This window comes from Aphidius gifuensis, linkage group LG3, assembly GCF_014905175.1.
Source record: "Aphidius gifuensis isolate YNYX2018 linkage group LG3, ASM1490517v1, whole genome shotgun sequence".
Classification (NCBI taxonomy): domain Eukaryota; kingdom Metazoa; phylum Arthropoda; class Insecta; order Hymenoptera; family Braconidae; genus Aphidius; species Aphidius gifuensis.
Window position 1 is genome coordinate 6604424 of NC_057790.1, and position 21755 is coordinate 6626178.

Genomic DNA, 21755 nt, shown 5'->3' on the forward strand with positions numbered 1-21755 from the left:
TTAAAAATAACAACATATCATACGTCCTGATCATCAAAATAAACAAGGTGTTCAAAGCTTGTCTATTTTAGACTACCCCATACAAAAAATATAGAGAATTTTAGACAATTTTAGAACCCCATAAGAAAAATAATTGTAAAATTTTATACCAACTGAACGTAAGAAATCTGGTCGATTTGATAAAAACTGATAAAAACGCAAAGACCGTAAATATCAATTATGCTTTAAATATATATTACCGCAACGAAAAAACCTGATTTTTTTTTAAAAAAAAGCTCGACATTGATCTATGGGATCATTACTATAAACCTCAGCATCCTCATTCAACTCTATCATATTTTAATTAAATTTCTAAAAGATTAGAGACAGAAGGGGACAAAATATTTGATGTATAATAAGGCACGGTAGTAGTTACCCTGGTAGAAATATTTCTCCGCTATTACTCCGGCTTTTTTCGGCATTACTCCGTTTTTGGCCCATTTCCGGAGAAATTACTCGGGCATGAGATTAATGTCAGAAAAATAAATCTGCCACTACTTTTATACCGGAATAATTTCTCCGCCATCAACCTCATGCCGGAGTAATTTCTCCGGAAATGGGCCAAAAACGGAGAAATGCCGGAATAATGCCGGAGTAATATTTCTACCAGGGTAACTCTCATAATCACACATATTCTCATCAACACAAATACGTTTCTTTCTCATACTTGACTCAAGGCACTACCGTGCCTCTTGATAAATAAGTAAACAAACATACTGAAAAACTAAAAAAAAATAACCTTTTAAATATTAAAAAAAAATTAAGACTCAACTAAAACTAAATAAAGATAATTTGTATTAAAACAAAACCAAAAGAAATTTTTTTTACAATTTATTTATTGTCAATTTTTGATTCCCCAATTTTCTTTTTTCTTAAAAAAAGTATATACAAATATCTACTGAATGTTGTTCCTCAACTGAACAATAGTTATCACGTGAAATTGGTATTTATTTATTTTTTTTTCTTTCACACGTTGATTTTTATGCCATCTAGGTTTATTGTTGTAAAAAAAGAGTGAGTGTTGTTTTTTTAATAAATATAAACATGATTCTAAACATGATGATAGTTTAATATGTGGTCTAATAATTGTATTATTTCTATCAAATGATTGTCTATTTAGTTCAGCTGCTTTTTTATCATTTTCATATGTATTAACTTTATCTTTATTAATTGCACTATTAAGTGGTATTGGTAATGGTAATAAATATTCTGGTCTATATGAATATTTTACTTTACCAGAACTACTATATTCTTCAACTTTAAATTTAAAACAATCAATTGTTGACGATTTGATGAAAAACCAGGATGTCCACGTGATATTAAATTTTCAAACATTCTTGGTGATATACCTTGACGATTATAATCTTCATTATTTAATTTAATTTATTATTATTTGGTTTGATTGAATATTTACCAGATAATAAACCACAACCAAGTTTTGATATTTGTGTATCGAAATTATTTGCTGGATCATTATAATTATCATTAAATATATTAACTGATTCATTAACTTATTTTTTAATAAAATCTGGTATTATAAATAATGTTTGCATAACACAATTTAAATAACATAAATTACCAAGATTATTTAAACCAGTATAACCAGCACCATAAATTGGTATTAATTTACTTGATGCTTCTTGTAATGCAACCCATTCACCAAATTTTTGATTTGAATCAAGCTCAAGTTCAACCATTGATTTTTCAGTTTTATCCATATTTGAAATACTGATACCCTAATGTGATAAATGTATTATTAAATTTGGATCATCAACCATATCATTTTCATCATATGAATAAACATCACCATTACCTTTTTTTGTTATTGTACCTAATTTAACAGCAAGTGGATAACCAGTTGTACGATAATGCTTAATTACATGATCATTAATCATTACCACCAGTACCATTAAAAAATTTACGTCCACATAATATACTACCATCAGTTAAATTTAACCATAAATTTTGTGTCAAATCACATTTTTCACATTTCCAATTACTTGGTGGTATTTTTTTACCATTATTTAATTGTGGCAATGTTGTTGCATGTCTAAAAATTCAAAAAAACAAATAAATATTTATACTTAAACTTATTATTATTTTTTTGTATAATTACTTTGTTATTATTCTTGCTTTACCATCCCATGTACCAGCTAATGCTTCTCTTTCAGCAATTTTAATTGCTGATTCAGCTTCTAATATTCCAGTAATCGATTTTATTATCTGTAAAATTAATTTTGATATGTTTATTTATATTTCAATTTGTATATTATTATTAGCGTTATTTATTTATACCTGTTCTGGTAAATCAACTGATGGATATATCATACTTGTAAAATTTGGTAACATTATTATTTCATAAGTTTCATTATATTTAACAAAGTCACGACTAAAAACAAGAAATGTTTTCAAACTGATGAATAATCCATTTGGTGATTCCTTGAATAATATAAATTAAATAATTTATAAATGTTTTTTTTTCATGTTTAGAAGTATAAATTAAATAATTTATAAATTTTTTTTTTTTCATGTTTAGAAGTATTTATAAATTCATTATTTTTAAACAATTATTTTACCGGTGTATCAAATGAAAATACACTTTCATCCTTGTAAATTTATAAAATGATAATTTGTAAAATAATAAATAAATAAATGAACAAATGATACATACCTTAAATATTTTCGGTGGATGTTTTGTATGTATATATAAAATAAAATATATTTGTCATGAGATGCTGAATTTCTTGATGACATTTTTCAGGACCATATTGACAAGCAACTCTTGAATGTTTTTTATATGCTGTCAAGAATCATGAGTGCATTTTGGGATTTTTTTTACTGAACTATGAGCTCATCATAAACAATATTCATTTATATTATTTATTTATATATTTATGTTGTTTATGTTGTTTATTTTTTTTCTCACATTTAACTGCATTTGACGTGAGAGTCAACATATTCTGGAGGTTATGTTATTATGAATGAATATCAATAAAATAATAATAAAATTATGCAGTGCAGCCAATATAGCAACACAAAAAAAGAGAAAAGAAATAATTGCAAAGTTTACCATTACCAACTGAACGGAAGAAATCTGGTCGATTTGAGAAAAATGAAAAGACCGTAAATATCAAAATTATGCTTTAAATATAATTGAGCAACGGAAAAATCTGATTTTTTTTTTAAAAAAAAGCTCGACATCGATTTATGGGATCATTACCAAACCTCAGCATCCTCATTTAACTCTATCATATTTTAATTAAATTTCTAATAGATTCGCGACGGAAGGGGACAAAATATTTGATGTATAATAAGGCACGGTAGTAGTAGTTAAAATCTCATCTCACACATATTCTCATCAACACACATAAACTTTCTTTCTCATACTTGACTCGAGGCACTACCGTGCCTCTTGATTCAATCTTCTTGTATTTATTTTTTCATTAACGTACAACGCTAGCAAAATTTTTGGGGCGTGGCCTAAATCCAGCTCCTATGCTTTAACACAGGAAATATTCATGCTTGACAACCCCAAATAAATAAAAAAAAATATTTTCAATTAGTTTTTTATGTATGAAATCAATTATTATTTATATATATTTTGATCAGTATAATAATTTTATAGCATAAAGAATCATTTTTCCATAAAAAAAAATTTTATAATCGTATTTAAAAAAAAAAACACTGAATTGTGTTCGTTATGTTGTCAGATTGACGGTGATAAACAGTGAAAAACCTGATGAAATTCCATTTTTTTGTGGATAGTTTTTATAATTAAAGAAAATCTAATATTATTTGCCCCAATAATATTGGTATCAAAAAAAACTTGATATTTTTTTTTATAATTCAGTAGTTTTTGGGAAATCTGTCATTCGATTTGACCACATTTGTTTATGTTCGAAATTGTTTTGTTACACTTGCTCCCATAAGAGCCATGTATAACCTCTCTAAAACAGGCCTACTTTAATAATTAATATAAAAAAAACGAATATTATTACCTATAATTCTAAGGGCACATTAAGATTCGTTATTATTTCATTTATCTAATCTCAAAATTTCAGAACATTCTCATTCCATCAAGTTTACTAGCGTTGTACGTTAAGATGAATAAAAAAATTTATTATTTTTAAAATATTATATTTTGTTTTTTCTTTTCAACGAATCTTTAGAAATATTTGTGTCTGTATGAATATTTGTTGAGGTGAATAATTAATCAATTTATTTTTGTTAATGATAATATACAATAAAATGCGATTGTCATGTTTAAAAATTTACCATACTTACAAATTTGTAAGTACAAACAATAACTGGCACGATTTTGGAAGTAAAAATAATTGTTTAATAAAAAAAAATATTTAAAAAGTATTTATGGGCAATTTTGATCTCATTGTTATTTTTTTTTTTTTTCATTCCCGAGTGTGCAGAAAACTTGCTATAGATTCGCGGGTGATTTTTTTGATATTTTACTGGTTTAATATATTTTCTTGTTCTCTGTCTTTCTTCGTCTCTCCTGTGACTATACAAATTTATTTACAAAAATATTTAAATTGCCATTTCTTTTACAATATTTTCACAATGTCATTGACTAGACAACGTGATTTGTTTGTGTTTTTGAAAATAAATTAGAAAAAGGTAAGCGATAATTGATTTATAAACATATAACAGCCAACCATTGAGATTTAGGTATTAACGTAGAAACTTGTGATATTAGCGAATGAAATATTAGTATATGTAAAATGATACCATTTGTACGATTTTTTGTTTCCTGATCAGCAGCAATAAACAGGTTAATTGTAATATTATTTATACCCCAGACACTAATCTTTTCAAGATCTGGGTTATTTTTAATAAATTGAATGATACCAGCTTCAGTAAGTTTCCCGCAATAAGCACAATGCAATTCTTTTAATCGTTTGAATTTACTAATGCAGCTGTCTGTAATATCAAGATAGCTTACATCTAGTTTTTGTAAATTTTCCAACTTTGTTAAAGCAACGAGAGCTGTTTCAGTAACAGCACTGCAATTTTGGATATCTAAACTCTTTAGATTTTTACAATTGTTAGCAACAGCGATAATTGTACTATCTTTAAGATATTTTCCCATACACAATTCTAAATGTTCAAGATATTGTAACTTTGATATCTTATCAAGAACAGACGAAAAAGGAGATCCATCATAAATAGAACCAAAAGGAATTTCTAAGCGTTTAAGTTTTTTACAATAGTTTGAAATTGCAATTATTGATTCCTTATTGAGCTGAATGCAACCAAGCAATGACAAACATTCAAGATTTTCCAGCTCTGTTAACTTTTTTAAAGCAGTTTCATTTATTATTGGATAACGAATATTTATGCTCAAATGTTTTAAATTCTTGCAATATTCAACGATTGTATTTGCTAAGTCAGGCGTCATAGTACAAGAAAAGGCAAAATATTCTAAGTTTTGTAAGTTTATCCATTTTTTGAGCGGAATTTTAGCTATATCATAAGGACCCCCTGCAATATCAAGATGTTTTAGATTTTTGCATGTACAAAAAATAGTATAGAGTATTTTGGTAAAAAGCTCTTCACTAGATCCACGTGAACTTTCATGCATCAGCAGCGTTAGCTCAATATGTTCCAAATTAACGAGTTTATCAAATGAGAAAAACCTTACGTCTAAATCATACAGTTGAATGCTCAGATGAACAAGTGTTGTTTGTTCTGCTATTTCTTGATTGCTTATCTCGTCTAAGCGGAGATTATGTATTGTCAATTTTTGAAGATTTTTGAATTTTTTAATAGTCTGAAAATAATAAAAATTTATTTAAATAATTTGTAATCATTTAATTGATACTATTTTTTGTCACTAGTGATATACAACTAGTTGGTATATAATAACAACTTACCATAGAACGTGTGTGTTTTTGATCCAACAAAGATTCAAAAAATAAATGAATTTCATTAATTTCTTTTGGAAGACTGTTAATTATTGCAAAGATATTGATTGTTTTATCATCGTATTGACAGTTCACTATTATTTTTATGCATTTTAATTTATCCAACTGCTTAAATGCTCGAACAAAGTGATGAGCTTTATGAATTAATGAATTATTGTTGAATTCACATTCAAGACTTGTTAAATTTTTACAGTGATTACCAACAAATGGCATGATACTTGAATCGCAAATATCTGAGAGAGACAATTCCTTTAAATATATACCACATTTTAATAATATTTTCTCGAGATATGATTGTGTCAACAGACGGTTATCATAAGAACGTCCAATTGATGATTCACATTTGTATTTTTTTATGTCATACCAAGCTCGTTGACATGCTTCTTTCCATTTGACACAGACTAGAATTAAACGTAACAAATATAAGAATTAATAATAAAAACATTGCTTTTTTATTAACAAATAAAAAAAGCTTTATTTGATGATAATATATACCTTCTTCCATGTCTATTCTTTCTGGTATTGGCAGCAACATGAAGATTTGTGCTAATGAGTCGTAATCCAGTGAATTGATGACAACTTCTTGATCTTTCTCAACAAATATTCTTTTCGCACTCATTCTAAATAAACTTTAAAAAAGCTGTCGTCAACTCTGTTAAGAACCTGAGGTTCATTAAATACAGGGAAATATGTTGTTGAGCCCTGCTCTAATTTTTTTTTTTTTTATTAACAAAAGTCTAAATTTTTATTTTTTAACCAATTTTAAGGTTAAGAAGGTTAAAACACGTGGATCACAGATTTTTTTTTTTTTAATAATAGCTTTCTTAGGCTTTCTTTTAAGGAGGTTATGCAGGTTATGCACTCTTTTATTTTGAAATATAATGAGAATGTTTTAAAGTTTTGTACACAGTTCGATCTTTTTATTCTGAATACGACGGTATAATTATTTTTTAATGTCTTATGGAGATTTCAACTATTTTTTTCTGATAGAAAAAATTATGAAAAAGTCTGGAAAAAAATCACACATATACTAGAAACCGAGTTTTATTAATTGCGCGAAAAATTTTAATATATCGATCGGTCAATTAATGAGTAAATAATTATAAACTTTACAAAAATTAGATGTGGCAACGTGTGGCACGTTTAAACTCATAACCATGAAGACTATAGATGAGAGAACAAGAGAACTGCTTAGAGAACTGTAGCAACTGGTAGCAACTGTAGTCTTCATGACACATACACACTCGCAGTATATATTCGTACGCAGGCGTTTTTTACTTCATTTTTTTACAGTGTAGCCAGATTTCAGTTTTGTGTGTGACGTCAGAAGTGCCCCGCAGCACCCGCAATGAATTTGTGCATAAATCCCCGGGAAAAAATTAGACGATCGCCAATGATCGTCAGCGATCGTTGATGATGCCATATTTGTCCACATCTTCATCGATCGCTATCGATGTACAACAATTTACAGAAAAATAGACAAACATGGTTCTACGGCTTTAATTTAAATTTAAAAAAAAAAAATATTCCTGAGTATATTATATTTATGATAAATTCTCCAGCATAAGCTAATAATTATTATAATTTGTCTATTTTTCTGTAAATTTTTGTACATCGATAGCGATCAACAGCGTTCGACTTTGATCGACAGCGATCGACAAAGATGTGGACAAATATGACATCTTCAACGATCGTTAGCGATCGTCTAATTTTTTCCCAGGTCGTCAATTAAATTAAAAAATAATGTGAAAGAAATGAGAAACTCGAGACAAGACGAGAAAGTGCGGTTTTTTACGAGAAAAAATCGAGATGAGATGCAATATTTTCGTGGTAAGTCGAGACGGGACGAGAGAAAAATTTGTTTTTTGCAAGGCAAGACGAGAGAAGGCTTATGCTCGTCTCGTCTCGTCTCGCGGCATCACTACACGGAAAGAATTTTTTTGTGAAATTTACCAAAAAAAATATTTATTTTTACATGGTCACCACGACCCTGTCGTCAGTTAAGATCGAAGCGCCAACAATGTAATTTAAAAAAGAGAACTTGTTAATTTTCGTGTATAGGAATCTGACGCATTCACCATAGCATCTGGTGGCGCACAGTGAACTATTTCCAGGCCATCAAAAAATTTTATATGGTATAGTTTGTTGACAATAGCATACTATACAATACTATAGTAAAACGGTCTGGAATGCGCCATATTGCCTCACAGATAAGCTTTTACACAATAATTGTGTGCGTGAGCGACCGAACCCTACCCATAAGTCAGATCCCTATACATTAAAAATTTCACAGTGCACCATGTAAAAATAAAACGGATGTTATATCTTTGGAATGTTTTCTTTTTGACATAGCACAATGTAAAACTAAAATGTATTTTAATAAGTTTTTTTGAGGGTGACCATGTAAAAATAAAATGAAATTTTTAGTTTTTTTTTTACCAATGCTAAATGAACAAAAAAAAAATAATAGTATTATACTAATTGTTCATTGTTTTTTATTTTTTTTGAAAGTCGTAATCTAGTGAATTGATGACAACTTTTTGATCCTTGTTATCATCGTGAGAGATTGATTGGTCTTTCTCAACACATATTTTTTTTGCACTCAGTCTAAGTAAACTCTGAAAATGTTGTCGTCAACTTTTTTGAGAACTTGAGGCCCATTAAATACAGGAAAATATGTTGATGAGTCCTGCTTTCTTTTTTTTTTTTATTAACCAAAGTCTAAATCTTTATTTTTAACTAATTTTAAGGTTAAAAACACGTGGATGACAGGTTTTTTTTTTTTTTAATACCAGCTTTCTTCCAACAAAATCTTTACCTGGAACTCCCGGTGAACTCTCAGTGATCGGCTCCCTGCAGCTTTTTCGAGGCATTCAGAATTGTCGATAAGTAAAATTCTACTGATCGACAAAATGATAGTCGTTAATTTTTCAGATAGATGGCTGCTTATTTAATCATCATTAATCATTGTTTTTTTATTAATATAACAATTAAAAGATTATGTTGGATTATGTTATATATTTCAACATCAATTTTCCTTCGTTGGAGGACTTAGTCAGTTTTTATTTTCATTGTTTGACATCTATTTATTCATTTTGAGACTCAATTATTGTTTGTTTATTTGTCTATTTATTTATCTTTTGTTTATACATTTACAATTTATGTATTTGTTTATTTAAATACTATAAATTGATTAGTATCATTTTTATTTACTCTCTTTTTTTGTTAATAATTACCCTAGTTTGGAAAAAAATTTATAATACATTTATAATACATGTATAATTATAAACATTAATGTATAAACATCAATGTCTAATGTTTATTTAATATTTTCATTGTTTACAAATAATAAAATTTATATTGTCGAAATGTCTATAAGGTGTTAGTGTAGTTGAGTGGTCAGATTGAAATATATTATATATTATTGCTTAATTATTATAAATAAATTTGACAAGTAGGTATAATTAGACCAATACTGGAAAAAATATTAAAATTGTCATTTAAATTTTTATAATTTTAAGTAATATAAAAAACGAGTTATAATAATAATGTATTTTTTTACAATGCCTTCCTAATGTCATTGACTTAGCAACGTATTTCGTATGTGTTTTTAAGAATAAGTTAGAAATAAGTAAACGATAATTTAATTGCATCTATTCAACAACCAACCATTGACATTTAATTATTGACTTGGAAGCTTTGTTTATTGCCGAATCATTTTTTCGTATGTGTAAAATAATGCCATTTGTACGATTTTTAGTTACCTGATTAGCAGCAATCACCAGGTTATATGTAATATTATCTATACGACTGACATCAATCACACCAAGATCTGGGTTATTTTTTATAAATTGAATGATACCAGTATCGGTAAGATTCTTGCAACGAGCACAATGCAATTCTTTTAATCCTTTCAATTTACTAATGAAGCTGTCAGTAATATTAAGCATGCTAACATCTAGTTTTTGTAAATTTTCCAACTTTGTTAAAGCAACGAGAGCTTTTTCAGTAATAGCACGGCATCTTCGAATGTCTAAACTTTTTAGGTTTTTACAATTATCAGCAATGGCAATAATTGTACTATCTTCAAGATATCTTCCCATACGCAATTTTAAATGTTCAAGATATTGCAGTTTTGATATCTCATCAATAACAGATGGATAAGAAAGAAAGTCGCCATAAATAGAACCAGAAGCAATTTCCAAACATTTCAGTTTTCTACAATTGTTTGAAATTGCGATTATTGATACCTCTTCGAGCATAAAACGACCAAGCAAAATTAAACATTCAAGATTTTCCAGCTCCGTTAACTTTTTTAAAGCAGTATTATTGATGTGTTGATGATTATGTATCCTCAAATTTTTCAAATTCTTGCAATATTCAACGATCATATTTGCTAACTCAAGCGATATATCACAACCAATACCAAGATATTGTAATTTTTGACAGTTCATCCATTCTTTGAGAGGAATTTCAGCTAAATCATAAGGACCAGGTGGAATATCAAGATGTTTTAGATTTTTGCATGTACAAAAAATAGTATATAGTATTTTTGTAGAGAGGCCAGTGTAAGCTTCATAGAAACATTCAGGCTGCATGCGCAACGTTAGGTCAATATGTTCCAAATTAACCAGTCTATCAAATAAAGAACAGTCTATGTGTTTATTATACAGTTGAATGTTAAGATAAACGAGTGTTGTTTTATCTGCTATTTCATGAAGAATTTCTTCTGAATAGAGGCCATGTACTATCAATTTTTGAAGATTTTTAAATTTTTCAAGAGTCTGAAAATAATAAAAATTTATTTAAATAATTTGTATTCAATTGGTACTATTGTTTGTCACTGGTGATACACAAACAACTGTTGGTATTTAATAACAACTTACCAGAGAAAATGTTCTATGTAGTTGCAACGGAGTAAATAAATGAATTTCATTAATTTCTTCCGGAAGACTATTAATTATTGCAAAGAGATTAATTGTTCCATTACCGTATTGACAATTCACCATTATTTTTATGCATTTTAATTTATCCAACTGTGTAAATGCCCGAACAAATCGATCAGCATTATACATCAGTGAATTATTGTTGAATTCACATTCAAGACTCGTTAAATTTTTACAGTGATAACCAACAAATGGCATGATACTTGAATCGCAAATATTTGAGAGAGACAATTCTTTTAAATATATACCACATCTTAATAATATTTCCTTGAGGTATGATTGTGTCAACAAACGGTTATTATATGAACGTCCAATTGATGATTCACATTTGTATTTCTTAATGTCATACCAAGCTCGTTGACATGCCTCTTTCCATTTGGCACAGACTAGATTAAAACGTAACAAATGTAAAAATTAATAACACAAACATTGATATTTTATTAACAAAAAAGAAACTTTATTTTGATGACAATATATACCTTTTTCCATGTCTATCCTTTCTGGTATTGGCAGAAACTTAAAGATTTGTGCTAATGAGTCGTAATCCAGTGAATTGATGACAGCTTTTTGATCCTTGTCATCATCATCAGAGGTTTGTTGGTCTTTCTTAATACATATTCTTTTTGCACTCATTTTAAGTAAACTCTAAAAATGCTGTCGTCAACTCTGTTGAGAACCTGAGGCTCAATAAGTACAGGGAAATATATTGTTGAGTACTGCTCTTCTTTTTTATTAACAAATGTCTAAGTTTTTAGCTTTCTTTCAACAAAATTTTTACGCGTAACCACGTGGAACTCGGTGAATGGCTCCCTGCAGCTTTTTCGAGTGATTCATAATTGTCGATAAGTAAAATTCTACTGGTCGACAAAATAATAGTCGATAATTTTTCAACTAGATGGCTGCTTATATAATAGTTTATTAGAGGTTGTATATAAAACCTTAGAATAAACAAATTGTTTATTTTGATACTACTTTTAGTATGTTTTATTTACAATTTACATGCCTCATTCAGTGACCATGCATTAATTAGTATCACTCTTGTTTTTTGTTGTTGATAATTACTCTAGTTTAAAAAAAATTTATAATATGTAATGCTTCTTTAATGTTTTTATATTGTTTATATTCAAGTTAAATTCGTTGAAACTGCAATTACCGCTTCTACGGAAAATTTTGAGCTCATTATTATTATTTTTTTTTATCATTGGAACGTTCAGAAAAATTGCAATACATATACGTGTGATTTTTTTTATATTTTACTGGTTATATTTTCTTTTTCTCTGCCTTTCTTTGTTTCTCTTATGACTATAACAATTCATTTACAAAAATATTAAAATTGCCGTTTAAATTTTTATAATTCCAAGTTATATTAATAATAATAAAAACAAGTAATTTTAATAATAATGTTCTTTCACAATATATTCACAATGTCATTGATTTGGGAACGTATTTTGTATGTGGTTTTGAAAATAAATTAGAAAAAGTTAAACGATAATTTTATTATATCTATTCAACCACTAACCATTGAGATTTAATTATCGACTTAGAAGCTTGTGTTAGTAACGAATCATATTTTCGTATGTGTAAAATAATACCATTTGTACGATTTTTAGTTGCCTGATCAGCATCAATAACCAGGTTAATTATAATATTATCTATACCATAGACACTAATTTCTTTAAGATCTGGGTTATTTTTTATGAGTTGAATGATACCAGCTTCAGTAAGTTTCCCGCAATCATAACAATGCAACTTTTTTAATCCTTTCAATTTACTAAAGTTTTATTAAAGCAACGAGAGCTGTTTCAGTAATAGCACTGCAACCTCGGATTTCTAAACTTTTTAGTTTTTTACAATTGTTAGCAATAGCAATAATTGTACTATTTTTAAGATTTTTTATTATAGACAATGTTATATGTCTATATAAATAAATAAATTTTTAATGCTTGACATCCATTTATTCGTTTTGAACCTGAATTTTTTTTCGTTTATTTGTTTATTCATTCATCTATTATTTATACATTTACATCCCATCAATATACCTATACATATATATTTTTTTCTCATACTTGACACAAGGCACTACCATGCCTTTCGAAGAGTAAACTGTTTTTATTTTGAATGTATTTCTAAAATTCTCATGAAATATAATTAAATTAATAATTATTTATTAATTCACTGCGCAAATAAAACAATAAAAAAGTATTTTTTATTACTTAATTGTGTTTATTTAATTAATTTAATAATCATCATAACGTTTAAATAAAATTGATTTAAATATTTAAATTTTCATTTTATATTTTTTAAATAATTTTCATAATATGGAATTTAAATAGCTCTTGGTTGATTTCATTAAAATAAATAATTTCTTTTTTATTTTTTCATATAATTCTTGGACTTTATTTGCCTTTATCAATTATTTTATCTAAAAAAAAAAATACTGTCAGTTAATTATTGGCCTACATGAAAAATAACATGTGTCATATTATCTGTTGACTAATCTAACCCAAGAGTTTCTTGTAGATAAAAATTTTAAATGTTTATTTTTTTAAATAAAAATGTATGTATCAATAAATATTTATTTTATGTTGATATATATTTTGAAATTTTTAATTTTTATGTGGTTTAGAGTTATGCTATTTCAAATACAATTTATAGTTTTGTATTTCAATTGAAAATACAAAATATATATTAGTTTCAAAAATAGTCAAACTGTTAGATAATGATTTTTAATTGAAAAAATCTATTTGATAATTTCATGAAAGCAACTGGCAGTAAATGAGTGACCAATGCCAAAAACAGATCATTATCAATAAAGCTAATATACCGAGTTTTTGTACTGAAAATGCATCAAATTGTCCATCAACTTGGATTAAATTTATTGGAATCTCTAAATTCAAGTAACGTATTACATTTTATCAATACTAAAACTCTCAATAACAATGTCAAATATTACATTCAAGTTTATTCTTGAATTTAAAAATGAGTAAATAAATAAGACATTTGATCAAGTACATACAGCTTGATTAACCTTTTTTCAAAAATATAAGAAAATCAATATATTTTAAAAGTAAACAATATGATTAAAACAAACAAACTTCTGTGATGTACCAGTAATAAAGGAATGTCATCAACAACATATTGGTTTAAAGTTAAAAAAAAAAGGAAATCAATTTAGTGATCAACAAGATGAGTAGTATACAGTACAGTCCCGTGTTAAAAAAATTTCGTTCATCATGAATTCAAGATGAAATTCATGGTGAAACTTCATCAAATGAAACGATGAATATGACCATTCACAGAGGTATATTCACCTGATAATTCACGTGAAAATGAAAATTTTTTTCTCAGTGTAGATAAGTCGTTTTTAAAAATTTTTATGTTTATTTTTTGTTTGTTTAGGGATGTGGAAGAGGGACAAGATACACCTGCTCAGAATATAAATACTCCAATTTCAACAGACCAAGATACAACTGAAATTGCTCCTGGAGTTGATTTAGACGATCTTGTATGAGATTATTAATTATTATTATATAAATAAAGAGAAATATCTATTCTTGTATTTATTTTTTTACTTTAAATTGAGATGAATAAAAATATTTATTATTTTTAAAATATTATATTTTTTTTCCTTTCAACGAAACTTTAAAAATACTTGTGTCTGTATGAATATTTATTGAGGTGCATAATTAATCAATTTATTATTTTTAATGATTATTTAATATAATAATAAATTAAAATAATATGTTATCAATAAAATGCGATTATCATGTTTAAGAATTTACCATACTTACAAATTGGTAAGTACAAACAATAACTGGTACGTTTTTTGAAAGTAAAAATAATTGTTTAATAAAAAAAAATATTTAAAAAGTATTTATGTTTGAACTTCTTTTTACAAATATAAAACGAGTCATAATAATAATGTTCTTTTACAATGTCTTGACAATGTCATTGACTCGGCAACGTATTTTGTATGTGTTTTTTAAGAATAAATTAGAAAAAAGTGCACGATAAATTTAATAATATCTCTTCTCAACAACCAACCAATGGGATTTGATTAATGACTTAGAAACTTGGACTATTGACTGATTACATATTATAATGTGTAAAATAATACCATTTGTACGATTTTTAGTTGCCTTATCAGCAGCAATAACCAGGTTAATTGTAATATTTTCTATACCAATGACATTAATCTTTTTAAGGTCTGGGTTATTTTTTATAAGTTGAATGATACCATCATTAGTAAGTTTCGTGCAAAAAGCACAATGCAATTCTTTTAATCCTTTTAATTTACTGATGAAGCTGTCAGTAATATTAAGCTCGCTAACGTCTAGTTTTTGTAAATTTCCCAACTTTGTTAAAGCAACGAGAGCTTTTTCAGTAATAGCTTTGCAGTCTGCGATTTCTAAAAAATTTAAAAGGTAACGTTTATTTAATATTTTTATTGTGTGCAGATAATAAAAAGCATTGCTGAAAAGTCTAAGGTGTTAATGTAATGCATCAAACACAATTATTAAAACTGAAACAAAAAAAAAAAAAAATAACTAAATTGGATTGTCGTTGGAGACAAAATTATTTTTGATTACAGTGAGTTTATTACATATTTTTATTTTCTGAAACTAAAGTATAGTCTTGAATTTACTCAATAATAATTTAATATTTTCTTAGATTTGCCATCAACCTATTATCCATGATGAAAAAACTAATCTTGAGAAAACAAGTAATATTAATAATAATGTACTTTTACAATATCTTCACAATGTCATTGACTTGACAAGGTATTCTGTATGTAATTTTAAAAATAAATTAGAAAGATGAACGATAATTCAACTATAACTATTTAACAACCAACCATTGAGATTTAATAATTGACTTAAAAGCTTGTGTTAGTTCCAAATCATATTTTCGTATGTGTAAAATAATACCATTTGTCCGATGTTTAGTTGCCTGATCAGCAGCAATAACTAGGTCAATTGTAATACTATCTGTACCAAGGACACTAATCTCTTTAAGATCTGGGTTATTTTTTATAAGTTGAATGAAACCAGCTTCAGTAAGTTGCTCGCAAAAATCACAATGCAATTCTTTTAATCCTTTCAATTTACTAATAAAGCTATCTGTAATATGAAGAAAGCTTACATCTAGTTTTTGTAAATTGTCCAGCTTTGTTAAAGCAACGAGAGCTGTTTCAGTAATAGCACTGCAGCCTGCGATTTCTAAACTTTTTAGGTTTTTACAATTATTAGCAATAGCAATAATTGTACTATCTTTAAGAGATTTTCCAATACACAATTTTAAATGTTCAAGATATTGTAACTTTGATATCTCATCAAGATCAGACAGGGAAGAAGGAGGGTCATAAATAGAACGAATAGAAATTTCTAAACGTTTAAGTTTTTTACAATTGTTTGAAATTGCAATTATTGATTCCTTATTGAGCTTAATACAATTAAGCAATATTAAACATTCAAGATTTTCCAGCTCTGTTAATGTTTTTAAAGCAGTATTTATAATGTGATGACGATTATTTATCCTCAAATGTTTCAAATTCTTGCAATATTTAACGATTGTATCTGCTAAGTCAGGCGTCATATTACAAGAAATAGCAAGATATTGTAAGTTTTGAAAACTTATCCATTTTTCGAGGGGAATTTCAGCTACATCATTACGACAATGTACAATATCAAGATGTTTTAGATTTTTGCAAGTGCAAAAAATAGTGTAGAGTACTTCTGCAGAGAGCTCTCTACTAGCTTCATATGAACTTCCATGCATCCGCTGCGTTAGCTCAATATGTTCCAAATTAACGAGTTTATCAAATGAAAATAATCTTACGTCTATATCATACAGTTGAATGTTTAGATGAACAAGTGTTGTTTTTTCTGCTATTTCTTGAAGGATTATTTCGTTTAAACGGAGGCTATGTATTGTCAATTTTTTAAGATTTTTAAATTTTTCAATAGTCTAAAAATAAAAAACATTTATTTAAATAATTTTTAATCATTTAATTGATACTATTTTTTAGCACTGGTGATATACAACTAGTTGGTATATAATAACAACTTACCATAGAACGTGTTTGTTTTTGATCCAACAAAGATTCAAAAAATAAATGAATTTCATTAATTTCTTTTGGAAGACTGTTAATTAGTGCAAAGATATTAATTGTTTCATCATTGTTTTGACAATTCACTATTATTTTTATGCATTTTAATTTATCCAACTGTGTAAATGCTTGAACAAAGTGATCAGCATTATAAATTAATGATCTCATGCTAACATCACATTCAAGACTCGTTAAATTTTTACAATTTTCACCAACAAAAGGCATGATACTTGAGTTGCAAACATCTGAGAGAGATAATTCTTCTAAATATTTACCACATCTTGATAATATTTTCTCGAGGTATGATTGTGTCAACAAACGGTTATCATAAGAACGTCCAATTGATGATTCACACTTGTATTTTTTAGTGTTATACCAAGATAGTTGACATGCCTCTTTCCATTTGACACAGACTAGAATAAAATGTAACAAATATAAGAATTAATAATAAAAACATTGCTATTTTATTAACAAATAAAAGAAGCTTTATTTGATGATAATATATACCTCCTTCAATGTCTATCCTTTCTGGTACTGGCAGCAACATGAAAATTTGTGCTAATGAGTCGTAATCCAGTGAATTGATGACAACTTTTTGAACTTTGTCATCATCAGAGGTTTTTTTATCTTTCTCAATACATATTCTTTTTGCACTCATTTTAAGTAAACTCTGGAAATGCTGTCGTCAACTTTTTTGAGAACGTGAAGCCTATTAAATACAAATCTTTTTTTATAACAGAAGTTTTAATTTTTATTTATAACCAGTTTTAAGGTTAAAAACACGTGGATTACAATTTTTTTTTTTTTTTTTAATAATAGCTTTCTTTTATCAAAATCTTTACGTGGAACTCCAGGTGAACTGAGTTGAACGGTTCCCTGCAGCTTTTTCATAATTCATAATTGTCGATAATGACTGATTCTACTGATCGACAAAATAATAGTCGATAATTTTTCAGCTAGATGGCCGCTTATATAATAATTGTTTTTATAACAATTTAAAAATTATGAAATGTTTCAACATCAATTTTCCTTTGTTGGAGGACTTGGTCAGTTTTTATTTTTAATGTTTGACATCCATTTATTTAGTTTGAAACTCAATTTTTTTTGTTTATTTGTTTACATCTTTATCTATTATTTATACATTTACAATGTTATCTATTTTTTTATTCATTTACCATAAATTAATTAGTTTCGCTTTCATATATACTCTCTTTCCTTGTTAATAATTACTCCAGTTTGAAAAAAATTTTGAAAGATAATGTTTATTTAATATTTTTATTGTGTACAGATAATAAAAAGCATTGCTGAAATGTCTAAGGTGTTAATGTAATGCATCAAACACAATTATTAAAACTGAAACAAAAAAAAAAAATAACTAAATTGGATTGTCGTTGAAGACAAAATCATTTTTGATTACAGTGCGAGTTAATTACATATTTTTATTTTCTAAAACTAAAGTATAGTCTTAAATTTACACAATAAAAATTTAATATTTTGTTATAGTTGCCATCAACCTATTATCCATGATGAAAAAACTAATCTCGAGAAAACAAGTAATATTGATAATAATGTTCTTTTACAATATCTTCACAATGTCACTGACTTGACAAGGTATTTTGCATGTGTTTTTTTAAAATAAATTAGAAAAAGGTGATGATAATTCAACTATAACTATTCAACAACCAACCATTGAGATTTAATAATTGACTTAGAAGCTTGTGTTAGTACCGAATCAAATTTTCGTATGTGTAAAATAATACCATTTGTACGATTCTTAGTTACTTGATCAGCATCAATAACCAGGTTGATTGTAATATTATCTATACCCCAAACACTTATGTCTTTAAGATCTGGGTTATTTTTTATAAGTTGAATGACCCCAGCTTCAGTAAGCTTCTTGCAATGATCACAATGCAATTCTTTTAATCCTTTCAATTTATCAATGAAGCTGTCTGTAATATCAAGAAAGCTTACATCTAGTTTTTGTAAATTTTTCAACTTTGTTAAAGCAACGAGAGCTGTTTCAGTAATAGCACTGCTACCTCGGATTTCTAAACTTTTTAGCTTTTTACAATTGTTAGCAATGGCAATAATTGTACTATCTTCAAGATATTTTTCGATACACAATTTTAAATGTTCAAGATATTGTAACTTTGATATTTCATCAAGATCAGACGGAAAAGAAAGAGGGTCATTATAAAAAGAACGAGAAGATATTTCTAAACGTTTAAGTTTTTTACAGTTGTTTGAAATTTCAATTATTGATTCCTCACTGAGTTTCATGCAATTGTGCAATAATAAACACTCAAGATTTTCCAGCTCTGTTAATTTTTTTAAAGCAGTTTTATTCATTATGTCATGACCATTGAGTATGCTCAAATGTTTTAAGTTCTTGCAATATTCAACGATTGTATTTGCTAAGTCAGGCGTCATATTACAAGAAATAGCAAAATATTGTAAGTATTGTAAGTTTATCCATCCTTCGAGAGGAATTTCAACTACATTATAAGAACCACGTGCAATATCAAGATGTTTTAGATTTTTGCATGTACAAAAAATAGTATTGAGTACTTTTGTAGAGAGGTCTATAGCTTCGCGTGGACGTCCATGCATCCGCAGCATCAGCTCAATATGTTCCAAATTAACGAGTTTGTCAAATGAAAAAAACGTTACGTGTTTATCACACAGTTGAATGTTAAGATGAACAAGTGTTGTTTTTTCTGCTATTTCTGAAAAAATGCTGTCTGAACGGAGGCCATGTACAGTCAATTTTTGAAGATTTTTAAATTTTTTAAGAGTCTAAAAATGATAAAAATTTATTTGAATAACTTTTATGTAATTGATACGATTGTCTGTCACTGGTGATACATAAACAACTAGTGAATATTCAATAACTACTTACCATAGAAAATGCTCTTTGTCGTTGCAACGAAGATTCAAAAAATAAATGAATTTCATTAATTTTTTCCGGAAGACTATTAATTATTGCGAAGAGATCAATTGTTTTCTCATCGTATTGACAATTCACTATTATTTTTATGCATTTTAATTTATCCAACTGTGTAAATGCTAGAACAAAGTGATCAGCATTATGAATTAATGAATTATCGTCAAATTCACATTCAAGACTTGTTAAATTTTTACAGTGATCACCAACAAATGGTATGATACTTGAATTGCAAATATTTGAGAGAGACAATTCTTTTAAATATATACCACATTTTAATAATATTTTTTCAAGATACGATTGTGTCAACAAACAGTTATCATAAGAACGTCCAATTGATGATTCACATTTGTATTTTTTAGTGTTATACCAAGATAGTTGACATGCCTCTTTCCATTTGACACAGACTAAAATAAAACGTATTCAATTTAAAAATTTAAAAACACAAACATTGATATTTTATTAACAAAAAAGAAACTTCATTTTGGTGATAATATATACCTCCTTCAATGTCTATCCTTTCTGGTACTGGCAGCAACATGAAGATTTGTGCTAATGAATCGTAATCCAGTGAATTGATGACAACTTTTTGATCCTTGTCATCATCATCAGAGGTTTGTTGATCTTTTTTAACAAATATTCTTTTTGCACTCATTCTAAGTAAACTTTGATAATGCTGTCGTCAACTTTTTATATATATTAACAAAAGTATTTTCATTCAAAAACCAATTTTGAGGTTATACAAACACGCAGATTACAGTTTTGTTTTTTTTTTTTCGTTTTAATAAGATTTTTTTACCTCTCTCAACAAAATCTTTACGTGGAACTCCAGGTGAACTCCAGGTGAACGGCTCCCTGCAGCTTTCTCAAATTCATAATTGTCGATAAGTAAAATTCTACTGTTTGACAAAATAATAGTCGATAATTTTTCAGCTAGATGGCTGCTTATTTTGAAATTGTTTTTTAATTAATATAACAATTATAAAAAATTATGTTATGTATATTTCAACCTAATTTTGTTTTACATCTATTTATATTCATTTTGAAACTCAATTTTTGTTTGTTTTTTTGTTTATTTATTCATCTATTATTTATACATTTACAATTTATATATTTGTTTATTTAATTACCATACATTAATTAGTATCATTTTCATTCACTCTCTTTATTTGTTGTTAATAATTACTCTAGTTTGGAAAAAAATTTATATTCTAATGTTCATTTAATATTTCCATTGTTCACAGATAATACAAAGTATATTGTCGAAATGTCTAAGGTGTTAATGTAGTTGAAGTTGGGCAGATTAAAATATATTATATTTTATTTCTTAATTATTATTAATAAATTCGACAAGTACATAGTTTTATTCTCAATTTAAAAATAAACAAGTTTGTAATTATTGGTATTTATTTATTGAATTAATTTTCTTTATAGAGATTGTTGATGTAATTTTTTTTTTATCTAATATACGTATAATTTATTTAGAAATTTTATATCCGATCTTCGGATTCATAGTTTTTCTTTATTCTCTCTTCTTTTGAGCAGTTGATGCTAAATCAAAATAAAAATCAACAAAACTAGAATATTATAATAATTCAATCGATAATAAGATAAAGAGAAAAAAAAAATCCATTAATTATACACACATGGACGAATCGACAATGCTATCTCCTGATAATTTGGTTACTCCAACAGTTTTCTCATTGCCATTTTTAAAATACAATTTCTCCACGCTAAAAAATTAAAAATATGTATTGTTATTCAAAACTTAACAA

At 27.1% G+C, this 21755-nt stretch overlaps 3 protein-coding genes and 1 pseudogene across 3 annotated transcripts; all 4 read right to left on the reverse strand.

Moving 5' to 3' along the window:
* Positions 1-897: 897 nt before the first annotated feature.
* Positions 898-2982, reverse strand: LOC122851752 (annotated as a pseudogene).
* Positions 2983-9631: 6649 nt separating this feature from the next.
* On the reverse strand, positions 9632-10432 carry LOC122853567 (F-box/LRR-repeat protein 4-like). The gene has a single exon (XM_044154068.1). The coding sequence runs from the start codon at positions 10430-10432 to the stop codon at positions 9632-9634; it is 801 nt and encodes a 266-aa protein (XP_044010003.1).
* Positions 10433-15763: 5331 nt separating this feature from the next.
* On the reverse strand, positions 15764-17691 carry LOC122850799 (F-box/LRR-repeat protein 20-like). Its single transcript, XM_044149864.1, has 4 exons — positions 17541-17691; positions 17410-17446; positions 16995-17067; positions 15764-16705 (listed from the first exon to the last, which is right to left on the reverse strand). The coding sequence occupies exons 1-4, from the start codon at positions 17689-17691 to the stop codon at positions 15764-15766; spliced, it is 1203 nt and encodes a 400-aa protein (XP_044005799.1).
* A 1013-nt stretch (positions 17692-18704) lies between these two features.
* On the reverse strand, positions 18705-20635 carry LOC122850800 (SCF E3 ubiquitin ligase complex F-box protein grrA-like). Its single transcript, XM_044149865.1, has 3 exons — positions 20482-20635; positions 20295-20387; positions 18705-19450 (listed from the first exon to the last, which is right to left on the reverse strand). The coding sequence occupies exons 1-3, from the start codon at positions 20633-20635 to the stop codon at positions 18705-18707; spliced, it is 993 nt and encodes a 330-aa protein (XP_044005800.1).
* Between the last annotated feature and the right edge of the window lie 1120 nt (positions 20636-21755).

Bases quoted from the DNA above. Each gene is read 5' to 3' on its own strand.
- LOC122850800 (XM_044149865.1), bottom strand. From the start codon at position 20,635: ATGAGTGCAAAAAGAATATTTGTTAAAAAAGATCAACAAACCTCTGAT. The intron at 20,388-20,481 runs GTATATATTATC...GTTTTATTTTAG, and splicing joins AAGGATAGACATTGAAGGAG to TCTGTGTCAAATGGAAAGAG. The intron at 19,451-20,294 runs GTTTGTTGACAC...CGCCTGACTTAG, and splicing joins TGGACGTTCTTATGATAACT to CAAATACAATCGTTGAATAT.
- LOC122850799 (XM_044149864.1), bottom strand. From the start codon at position 17,691: ATGAGTGCAAAAAGAATATGTATTGAGAAAGATAAAAAAACCTCTGAT. The intron at 17,447-17,540 runs GTATATATTATC...ATTTTATTCTAG, and splicing joins AAGGATAGACATTGAAGGAG to TCTGTGTCAAATGGAAAGAG. The intron at 16,706-16,994 runs GTAAGTTGTTAT...GAGCTAACGCAG, and splicing joins AAAAACAAACACGTTCTATG to CGGATGCATGGAAGTTCATA.
- LOC122853567 (XM_044154068.1), bottom strand. From the start codon at position 10,432: ATGAACTGTCAAAAATTACAATATCTTGGTATTGGTTGTGATATATCG.